A 10,654-nucleotide genomic window follows, 5' to 3' on the forward strand; every position below is an offset into this window, starting at 1 on the left:
CACTGCACCAGTGGGACAGACCAGTTACACACTGCACCAGTGGGACAGACCAGTTACACACTGCACCAATGGGACAGACCAGTTACACACTGCACCAATGGGATGGCTCATTTACAAAACTGCACCAAAGTCCCTTTCATGGGTGTGATACAGGACTGTGGCCATCAGGGAAATACAGGAAGTTACATTAAAATGTGACAATATTGGCAACTTATTCCAAAATAATGAGGTGGAGAAAGAAAACACCAGGGCACAGAGACAACACAGCAAGGGCTAAGAATAAGCAACCCTGGAGAACGGTACACAGGTGACCACTGCCCCATTCTCTCATGTTCTCTTCTCTAAAGCTGAAAACTTTGTAATTAAAAAAAAAAAGAAAAGAAAAAAGATAAAACGAGTGCTACATTGATATCACTGAACATAATATGCATTAAACATATGAATTAAAATACTTACAAAAGGTTCCAATTAATTAAGAAGTGCTATATTGGCGCTCTGTAGAACCAGGAAGAGAAAGCAGCCCTTCAATCAATCCTAGCACTCAGAAGGCAGAAGCAGAAAGATCTCTGAGAGTCTAAGGCCAGCCTGATCACCATAACATAACAGCAGACAATACCTTAGAAGGCGTAGTCCGAAGTCTAAGGCTAAGCAAAGACTTGATGCAGAGTGCAGTGCCAGAGGAGACACAGGGAGACTGAACTGAGCCACAGGCAACGCTAACGTCTCAATAAGCTCAACTCACGACAGACACACAGTAAGAAGTTACACTTGGCAGAACTCTGTAAGATCACACAGGAAAGCCAGGCATGGTTGCACATGCCTAAAACCCTAACCCTGGGGAGGAGGAAGCAGAAGATCAGGCATTCAAGGGCATCCCCAGCTACACAGCAATGCCAAGGCCATCCTGAACTACATGAGAATCCTAAGACTGCAGGGGCAGCAGACGTGGCCTAGTGCTATCTAACTGCCAAAGAATATTTCCTTCACTATGGCCCTAGCACAATGTGCTGCTGACACTCTGCAGACTGCAGTAACACTCCTTAGTGCCGAGGTTTACATACTCAGTAGGAGAGGAGCTAAAAAAAGGATGGCTAACCAACAATTCTCTCCATACAGCCACAGCTGTGGCCTGCAGCGTTCACTACAGTTATCAAGTGTTACTAATGAGCTGCACCATTGACTAAAAGAGGTAAGTATTCACTTATTAAATTAATAAGGAAGTGTGGAGACACAGATAACCCATTAACAACAAGCACTAAGCTGGGAGCATCTGTTAGAAGCCACTCCGACACACTAGTAACGCCATGACTTAAAAAGCCAAACTATCTGCAGCATCGGAGCTAAAACTGTGCGTTGTTAAACTCCATCTACACGGCTGGAGAGGTGGCTCTATGGTTAAGAGCACACAGAGGACGGGGGTTTGATTCCCAATGCCCACATGGGGTGGCTCAGAACTGCCTATACCTCCTATAACATGATCAGGTGCTCTTCACACAACAGGTGTATGTCTGCCCTCCACAGATGAGCTCTCACTAAACACAGCATTCTTCAATACTTGCTTTAACTCAAAATGTAGCTCTTGTGATTGAAGGTGCATGGCACACACCTTCAACATGGCACACACCTTCAATCCTAGCACTCAGGGAGGAGAAGCAGAAAGATCTCTGGGAGTCTAAGGCCAGACTGATCAACACAGCAAGTTCCAAGCCAGCCAGAGCCACACAATGATACCTTGTCTCAAAATAAACTTTAGATGAAAGAAACTAAATACATATACATGTCTACGTACATGCATGTACACACATACATCTCAGGCACCCTTCTAACCCCAGTACGTTTCCAACAGCTTCAGACTGGGGCACGTCCATGCCACGTATGGTAGTTTGAATTAGAATGGCCACCATGGGCTCACAGATTTGGAACTTGGTCGCCAAGGAGTGGCATTATTTGAAAGGATTTGTAGGTGTGGCCTTCTTGGAGGAAGTGTCACTGGGATCGCAGATGGATGCCCAGCCCAGGATCTCTCTCTCTCTCTCTCTCTCTCTCTCTCTCTCTCTCTCTCTCTCTCTCTCTGCTGCTTGCGGAACAGAACTCTCAGCCACTTCTTCAGCACACGTCTGCCTAGGATCCACCATGCTTCCCACCAACAGGTAACAGACTAAACCTTTGAAACTGTAAGCCAGCCCCAAGTTATTTTTTTTTTCTTGCAAGCATTGCCATGGTCAGTGGTGTCCCTTCACATCAGGAGGACACTGACTATGACAGCACACACAATACTCATTGTAGGTGTCCTGTGGGCCAGCCAGCATGCTTCATTGTGTCTGTACCATGGCATTTACTGCTTCTTCCGTGTGCTGACATTTGCACTAATGGTCTATACACGGTGGTGGCAAGACTGTGACCACCTTAACAGGATGCCAGGCCACAGTGCCACACCCACCAGTGACTATTTTACTCCTTTCTCCCACTTACTCATAGTTTTAAATTTTTCCATGACAGTTTCACTAAAATGAAAAAAATCCTCTTATGAAGAGGTAACAATTATTAAACTTATTGAATTCTGGCCATTGGAGAACTCTCCATTTTAAAATTCTTTGAAACAGAGCAAACTGTGATTGGCAATATTTGGGTGTAACACAGACATTTTCTCAAAAAAGAAAAGTGAGCCTAACACTTCCAGGAAAGCCACCGACAGAATTCTGCCGGTGCGAAGACTGCAGTCCTGCAGATAACTGGAGCTTGCCAGCTTCCTGGGACTTAAATCTTCTCTTTCGAGATCTCTGGCCATATAAACGTTTGCTGGCTTCATCTAGCCAAACCAGAAACCATCTGCAAGATCCGCAAAACATGAGGCATCAAAATATTCTCTTTTCTTCAGATTTATTTTTACTTATGAGTGTTTGCCTGCACGCAAGTCTATGCACCTTATGAGTGCCTGGTGAACTCGGAGGTCAGAAAAGGCATCAAAACTGAACTGTAGTTACAGATGGCCGTGAGCTGCATCATGGGTGCTGAGAACCAAGCCAGGATTCTATGAAAGAGCAGCCAGTATTCTTAACTGCTGGGCCACCATCTCTCCAGCCCTAGCAAAGTAGGTTTCAAATGGGGAGGCAGAATGCTACAAAGTCAAACACAGGTGACTACTCAAGGGTTTAGCTGAGCATCTGAAGGAGTATTCCTTCTTCCTTCACAGAGCTTCTACTCCATGCTGCAGTTAACGTGCAAGGATTTATCACTAGTAAAGTTCTGGTCTATCAGAGAAGGATTCAGTTAAACATCCCTCCCTCTGACTGCATGACCTATGACCCAGGTTTCCTCAAGAACTTTGACCTACAGACAGCACATCACAGCGTAGAACTCAAATCTGGCTCAAATTCAGCTGTCTTCTTTTTTCTTCTGTTCCCCTTTCTTTCTTTTTCTGTTTTTCGCTGCCACTGTGGTAAATGGTAATAGCTATAATCCACACGACAACAGTCCTCTCTGGCCCTCAGTCATCTTTATGAAGACAAAGATAATTTCTACAACCCAATGCCTGCCCACTAGAATACACTTCCTATGCAGATGGGAGAACACGTTAGTACAAAAATTCACTTAAGAGACTGTAATTTACCCTCTTCCTCTACTATCTAGTAGAGGAAGTCAAACCCAGAACTGACTCTCAATGATGCCATAATTTCTTCTGAAGCAAAGAAGGAGGGTTCTTGTTTTAGAGTGTAAGACCTATGGTAAGGTTTTAGAGATGACAGCTAAAGTCCCCAAGCCGTGGACTGCACTTTTGCTTTGTGGCCCCGTAGTATATTGGCCTTGTGCTCCCAAGACAGAGCCTGCTGGGCCCTGCGTACTGCCTGCCCGTCATGTTTTCCATAGCAGGACACTGAGTTTCTTCAGACAGACCTTGTTTGGGCCCTCATTCCTGTTTTTTGTTTTTAATGTTTCTTGAATTAAGGGTACCACACAAGTTTCAGATGTTAACACTGCACTAGAATGCATCCAAGCAGACAGGCTGACAGTAGGTGTGGAGCACAGATCCACGCTTGCTGGGCACAGTGGCAGCACAAGGGTAACTACAAAGGTCAGAGCAGCAGTGGCCAAGAGTCACCTGCTGTGAACAGAGAGCTCTGAAGGGAATGGGTGAGGGCCTAACTGAACGTGGAGCCGGAGCTGGTCACGGACACCTGAAGGGAGGGGACACGCAGCACCAAGTCTGAGCCCCAACACTCAGGAGGAAGGAACCAAAGCCCTGTGCAAACCAATGGTCCAGCTGCTGCTGCCCTAACGCCCAGGTCTCTGACCCTCACCTTGGCACCCAGCAGGGCTTCTTCTCCAGGCATGGCCTGGACCCTTACTTTTCTCACGATGATAAAATACTAACAGGAGCAACTCAACGGCAAACTTACTTATCTCATGCTTCGAGGAGACACAGTCCAAAATGGCAAAGATGGCCTGGGAGTGGAAGTTTACTCACTGAGAAGGATATGGAAGCAGAGAGAGGCCAAGACGCAGGGCAAGGTTCTAGACCTCAAGGCCTGCCCCACCACCACCACCACCACCACCGCAACCCACTTCCTGCAGCCAGGCCCCATCTCCAAAGGTTCCAGACAGCATTGAGCCCCTGGGCCAGAGTTCAAATTTAAACCACAGTGGCAACCAAGACAATTCTATGAGTGATTTCAGGATATTGCCCAAGCTCTCAGGCTGCTAAGTATTTCTTAATTAGTATGGCAACTAGCTTTAGATGCCCAATCTCACTCTCAGGGAAATGCACGGATGCTGATGGACCATCCCTTCCAGGGTTCTAAGCATCTGACCCCCACCCTCAAGTTGTAAAACGTGCATAATGTCATGAGGAAACAGGTGTGAAGACAGTGAGCACCGCAGTCCGCAGCTGCCTGAAGAAATCCCGATTCTGTGGAGATTCCACTCAGTAGAGGCCAATAAACACAGTCATCATTCAGAGTTTTCCCAAAGCCAGGAAGTGTGATGGAAAGGTTCAACCATGTCCCGTCCATCAGTCCACGTGTGTGCCTTTGGTTGACAGCAACCCCACAACAAAATCTATTAAGTAGTTACTACTTTGTGACAAATTACAGTTACAGGTAGTTACTGTCTCATCACAGGGTCTTGTCATAGGCTACCATAGCTTTTTTATAAGAAAGCTGTTATCTCTCAGAGCAAGGGAAGGGATTGGGGGTAGGGAAGATGAGGGGAGGAGAAATGATGGAGGGTTAGAAAAAAGAAGGGGAGCAAAAAGTACAGAAACAGAGGAAGATACAAGGAGGAAAGCAGGGAGAGATGGAAAGGGGTAGAAAGGGGGAGGGAGAGAAGGAGGAAAGTGGGGAGAGGGAGGGAAGGAGGGAGGGAGGGAGGGAGGGCATCAAGGGAGATGCCACAGGCTTCTATTGCCAAATCTGGGGAACAAGGAGTCATCACCTTTTCTACAGGTCACAACCACCAACCCCTATATAATGTCAGACGGATGATACAAACACCTTGTTGGTTGGATGTAAAATGTTCCCACAGGCTCATATATTGGAATACTGGTCTCCAGCTAGCAGCACTTTTTATGGGTGGCTGTGAAACATTTAAGAAGTAGGGCTTAGCAAGCAGACACAGGCCACTGGGGACAGGCCTTGAAGATCACATTGGCTGATGCTCCTCACAGTCCCCACTCTCTGCTCCCTCATGAGGACAACAAGAGAGGCTCCCTGTAAGCACCTACTCACACAGACCCACTGCAGACAGCATGGTGGGCTGCACCCTGAACTACATAAGCACCCACTCACACAGACCCACTGCAGACAGAATGGTGGACTGTATCCTTGAACTATGAGCTAAAAGGAGTTGTTCCCTGATAAGCTGTCTCCATCATGTATTTTATCACAGCAAAGAGGAAACTAATTCAGAAACCTGGGAGTGGGGCTGTGTGCTGCATGGCTCACAGGCCTTTGAAACTGGGAAACATGGAGTTGTGAACCAAGGAAGCCCTATTATGCTGTAAGCAAAACTCAGTGGCCATTATAGCCCACCTCAGAAGATCAGAACGCAGGCATGGAAGGGCTAGTTCAGGAGGTTCAGAGAGAACAAGAACTGTGGGGATTCAGCTGGAAGGAAGCCATTTGTGTTCCACTCTGGCAAAAACTCAGGCTGCATTCTGACTGTTCCTGAAAACTAAATGAAGCAAAATGTAAAAATAATTTAAATTGTAATTGTAAATGTAAGAGTAATTTACTTGGTGGAGCTCTCAAGGCAGCCCAGCAAGCGTATGACACAGTCTTGTCACCCTGCAGCTAGCCAGGTTTATAGCAGGAGGGGAGTGGGGGTGGGGGTGAGAGGGCTGGGAAGGGGGGGGGTAGGGAGTGGCAGGGGAGAAAGACATGAAAAACAGTGGGTGCACTTAGAGTATCATACAGCAAACAGGGCTGATGTGGGTGAAGCACCTATCATTACAGACACCAGTAAAATCACAGAGGTATTACACTGGGGGCTAGGACACAGGAAAAGCACTTGGAGGGCAAGAACCAACCAACCAAGTTACATGCGTGAGTAATACATCTCTTCTTAGGTTCTTAGTCTGTCTGGACAGAATTGCAGCTACCCCATGGCTGAGGAGAGGAAATGTATTTGGTATGAACTATACTGGGGGCTTGGGGAACAGTGTCAAGTTCTTGCTAAACTGGACAGACAGATTATCACAGGAGGGGGAAGGCCTCAGCACAGACCATCACACTCACATCACAGCTGCTGCAGAGTTGAGCTGTAGCTCACTGGCAGAGAACCTGCCTGGCAAGTATGCGGTTCTCTGACATGGGGGTGGGGTGTGGCTGAAGAGGGACATTAAACTACAGTTTCAGAGTGGCACTTACCAAACACTGTCCCTTTAGCAAACGGGGGAAATAGCTCAGAGTGTCGAAATGCATTCCTGTGAATTTGCCATAATTCTCTGTGCAGTTTCTTGAAGTCACTGTATCTCCTCCACACAATTATCTGAAAAGAAAAAAAAAACTAAATGCATATCTCAAAGCATAACCATTCTGTCTCTGTGCTACAAATAATGTTTTCTTTAACTATTCCAAATTACCATGCAAAGCAAACATGTATGTACCTCAGCCTGCAGAGCCAACAGTCTGATGTGAACATTCCCGTAAGAGCTAACACAGCACTTCTTCCTAAGGCTGTTGATTTGACTTGAGGCTCTTAAATCTGCTTTCTGAAAGTCTTTTTATACACTTTGAAGAATTATTCAACCTGGTACAGAACTGGTCTGTGCTATATAAAATATATTCTCTCCTTCACGAAACCACTTACTATTGGCCCGGAAATTAATTACATGACTAACACTGTCACAAATATCACACTTACAGGCACAAAACAACTTGGACAGTTTATCCTCCAATCCTTCTTCAGGTTTACTCACTCATGTCATGAGTAGGCATATGAGCTGGCATGAGTTATATACCACCTCATGCATGAGACCTGAGGCCAGAAACGGGTACTGGCTCCCCTGGAACAGGGGTTACAGGTAGTTGTGAGGCGTGTAGACACTGGGACTGAACCCAGGTCCTCAGCAAGAGCAGGAAATTATTCAACCACCCACTCATCTCTCTGGGCCCCAACTCGGGCAAATTTTAAACAAAAACGACAGAATATTTGCCCCCTCCCAAAAGCAGGCTATCAGTGAAAGAGAAAAGACTGTGTAGAAAGAGAAACAGGCATTTGTACATTCTATAATTTTTTCATAAATCTTAATTTAAACCAACCATAAGATTTCAGGGTACAAAGTAAACATCGACCAGGATATAATTAAGACCTGCATATTACAAGACTGGAAAGTAACAGTCCTGTAGATTAGACAGCATGGAGAAGCACTTTCTGTCACTAGCTGAAATTATTGTACCCTACTTAGACTAACTCAGAGAAAAATACTTTATAAACAGGAAGTAACTGATGCATGGCTTTTCTGTCACTGTCAACTCTGAGTTCCATAAAATAAAGAAAATCTTAGTTGTAAATTCCTTTCCTCCCAAATGCCTGGTTATCTTACTTCTAATACAGGCTACATGTTTTCATGTACACACAGGGAATACTGATAATGATCAAACACTAGGCCAGGAAGGTCACTAGACATAATTTTCAAGTCTTGCCAAACTCTGTCCTACTATCTTAAGTTATCCTTGACAACTCTGCCTCTTGGAGTTCCTAAGCACAACTGCTGAGGCAGCCCATAGACTCTAAGACGAGGTAGACAAGTGGCTTCTGCCCAGTGTGCCATGTTTATTCATTTACCCAACAAAAATGGTCACCTGAACCAGTGTCCCAACTGTGCTGCACACTGTATTATCCCAGTATGAGACCAGGAACACAGGCCCCTCCTTCGGGGTTCACAATAAAGAGGAAAAGAACAAGCCAGTCTGGATGCACATCACAAAGGAACTGACAAGTGCTGAGGAACTGCACCAAAGTGGTAGAGGGCTCCCTGCCCAGACTGAATACTTTACAAGGCTACAATGCCTGGTGTCGGGAGGAGAAGTCACCAGAGCCAAGAACATGGAGAGATAGGAGGCTGTGGCAATGTTTCTAAAGAGATGCCTAAGACAGAAGTCTTGGTTTCTGTGACTGACTAGAGGTAGTGCTGTCCCTGGGGTGAGGAGCAAGGAAGAGCAGTACTTGAGGCCCATCAGAAGCCAGCTGTGCACATCTGGCTCACATGCCTGTGAGTTGTTCAATACGACTCATGGGTTTGGAGTGCAGACAACAGGGGGCTGCAGCTATCACAGCTCTTGATTCTCTGTAGCTTCCAGTCTTCAGAGCCATAATTTTGTCATGAAAAAAGTGTTACTTTTATATTTTCAAATATATCAAATTGAGTTGGACATGATGGCTGGTACCTAAAAATCCCAGCACTCAAGAAGGCTAGGCAGTAAGATCATGAGTTCAAGGTCAGCCTGGGCTACACAGTGAGTTTTAGGCCAGTCTGAACCAGAGAGCAAGATCCTGTCTCAAAACATCAAAGTATGGATCCATCAGTACCTAAGTAACTCAAGCTATCTAGTACCATGCTGCTGAGAGCTGAGGAAGGACTGGGTGGCGAGCTCCTGAATGCAGTCCTCTGCAGGGACTGTGCCCAGACAAACGGGGGATTACCAATGAGACTGGAGATTATAAAGCAACCACAACTGCAGATGAAACACCCTCGGTAAGATCATTTTCAAATAAACAAATGATAACTTGAAAAATGTTCACAACTTAGTGACGATACTGATTAGAATGCCGGATTATATGAAGCCAGAGCTAGGACAGCCCCAGGAGGGTCTGAATCTCACCAGAAAATCGCTTACCCTCACATGTCCCACTGTACACCCAGGCTGCAGAACAAAACCACCCAGAGAGAAATGCCCCACCCACTCTCTCCCTTTCCTCTTACTCCTCTCAACTACACCTAAAGTTCCCAAAAATCCTCAGATGGAAATGAGAACAAATGCACACTTCTAACAGAGCCAGGACTGTGTGTCTGCGCTAAGACAGCACCTGGCATAGACATATCTTATTTTCTCCATAAGGCCTGGTGGGTTCCTACTAGAACAACCAGAAGCGTGCAAGCGCAGGCCCCTCACGTGTTTATTGGCATCACTCTGAGGGAACTTCAACAATGAAGCACTCAAGACCATATGTAGCTTAAAACATTTAATAAAAGCTACATCTTCACTCTAGCCTTCTCTTTAGCATGTCAACATATGATAAACATTTCCTTTTTAGGTACTTGAACTTAATGATACCAAAAAACTTGTTTCCCTCCATTTTATAACATCACCTAACTTAGCATTTTTGTCCTCACTCTCGTTCAATACCAAACACTTGCTAAGTCACCCTTGCTTATAACAAACATGGCTGTAAGACTGTTTGCTTACACATTTTCTTTCCCTCTTTTCTTGCATATTTGTTATGTATTTGTGTGTGATGTATGTGTGCATCATAATTCATAAGTGTAAGCTTACTGATACAGCAAGACTAGTGGGCCAGCCAGCCCCAAGGACCTGCCTGTCTCTGCTTTGAGTTGGCCCACCCCAACATCTACCCCATCTATGAACTGCCGCAGCACACTCCAGGCCTCCTGCCTGCACAGACCACACTCAGGCCCTCTGCCTGAACAGCTCACACTCAGGCCCTCTGCCCACACAGCTCACACTCAGGCCTCCTGCCTGCACAGCTCACACTCAGGCCCTCTGCCCGCACAGCTCACACTCAGGCCCTCTGCCTGAACAGCTCACACTCAGGCCCTCTGCCCACACAGCTCACACTCAGGCCCTCTGCCCGCACAGACCAAACTCAGGCCCTCTGCCTACACAGCTCACACTCAGGCCCTCTGCCTGCACAGCTCACACTCAGGCCCTCTGCCTGCACAGCTCACACTCAGGCCCTCTGCCTGCACAGCTCACACTCAGGCCCTCTGCCTGCACAGACCACACTCAGGCCCTCTGCCTGCACAGACCACACTCAGGCCCTCTGCCCGCACAGCTCACACTCAGGCCTTCCTGCCTGCACAGACCACACTCAGGCCCTCTGCCTACACAGCTCACACTCAGGCCTTCCTGCCTGCACAGCTCACACTCAGGCCCTCTGCCTACACAGCTCACACTCAGGCCCTCTGCCTGCACAG

The 10,654-nt window shown here is 46.6% G+C and overlaps 1 protein-coding gene across 4 annotated transcripts in view; it reads right to left on the bottom strand.

Moving 5' to 3' along the window:
• The window catches only part of Rps6kc1 (ribosomal protein S6 kinase C1), a 140,536-nt gene that overhangs the window by 120,134 nt on the left and 9,748 nt on the right, over nt 1-10,654 (bottom strand). For all 4 annotated transcript variants that reach the window (XM_029476266.1, XM_021159114.2, XM_029476274.1 and 1 more), the window contains one exon: nt 6,864-6,984. In XM_029476266.1, the coding sequence (XP_029332126.1) occupies nt 6,864-6,984 (121 nt within the window). The remainder of the gene's footprint in view (nt 1-6,863; nt 6,985-10,654) is intronic.

The sequence above is a fragment of the Mus caroli genome, chromosome 1, assembly GCF_900094665.2.
Source record: "Mus caroli chromosome 1, CAROLI_EIJ_v1.1, whole genome shotgun sequence".
NCBI lineage: Eukaryota > Metazoa > Chordata > Mammalia > Rodentia > Muridae > Mus > Mus caroli.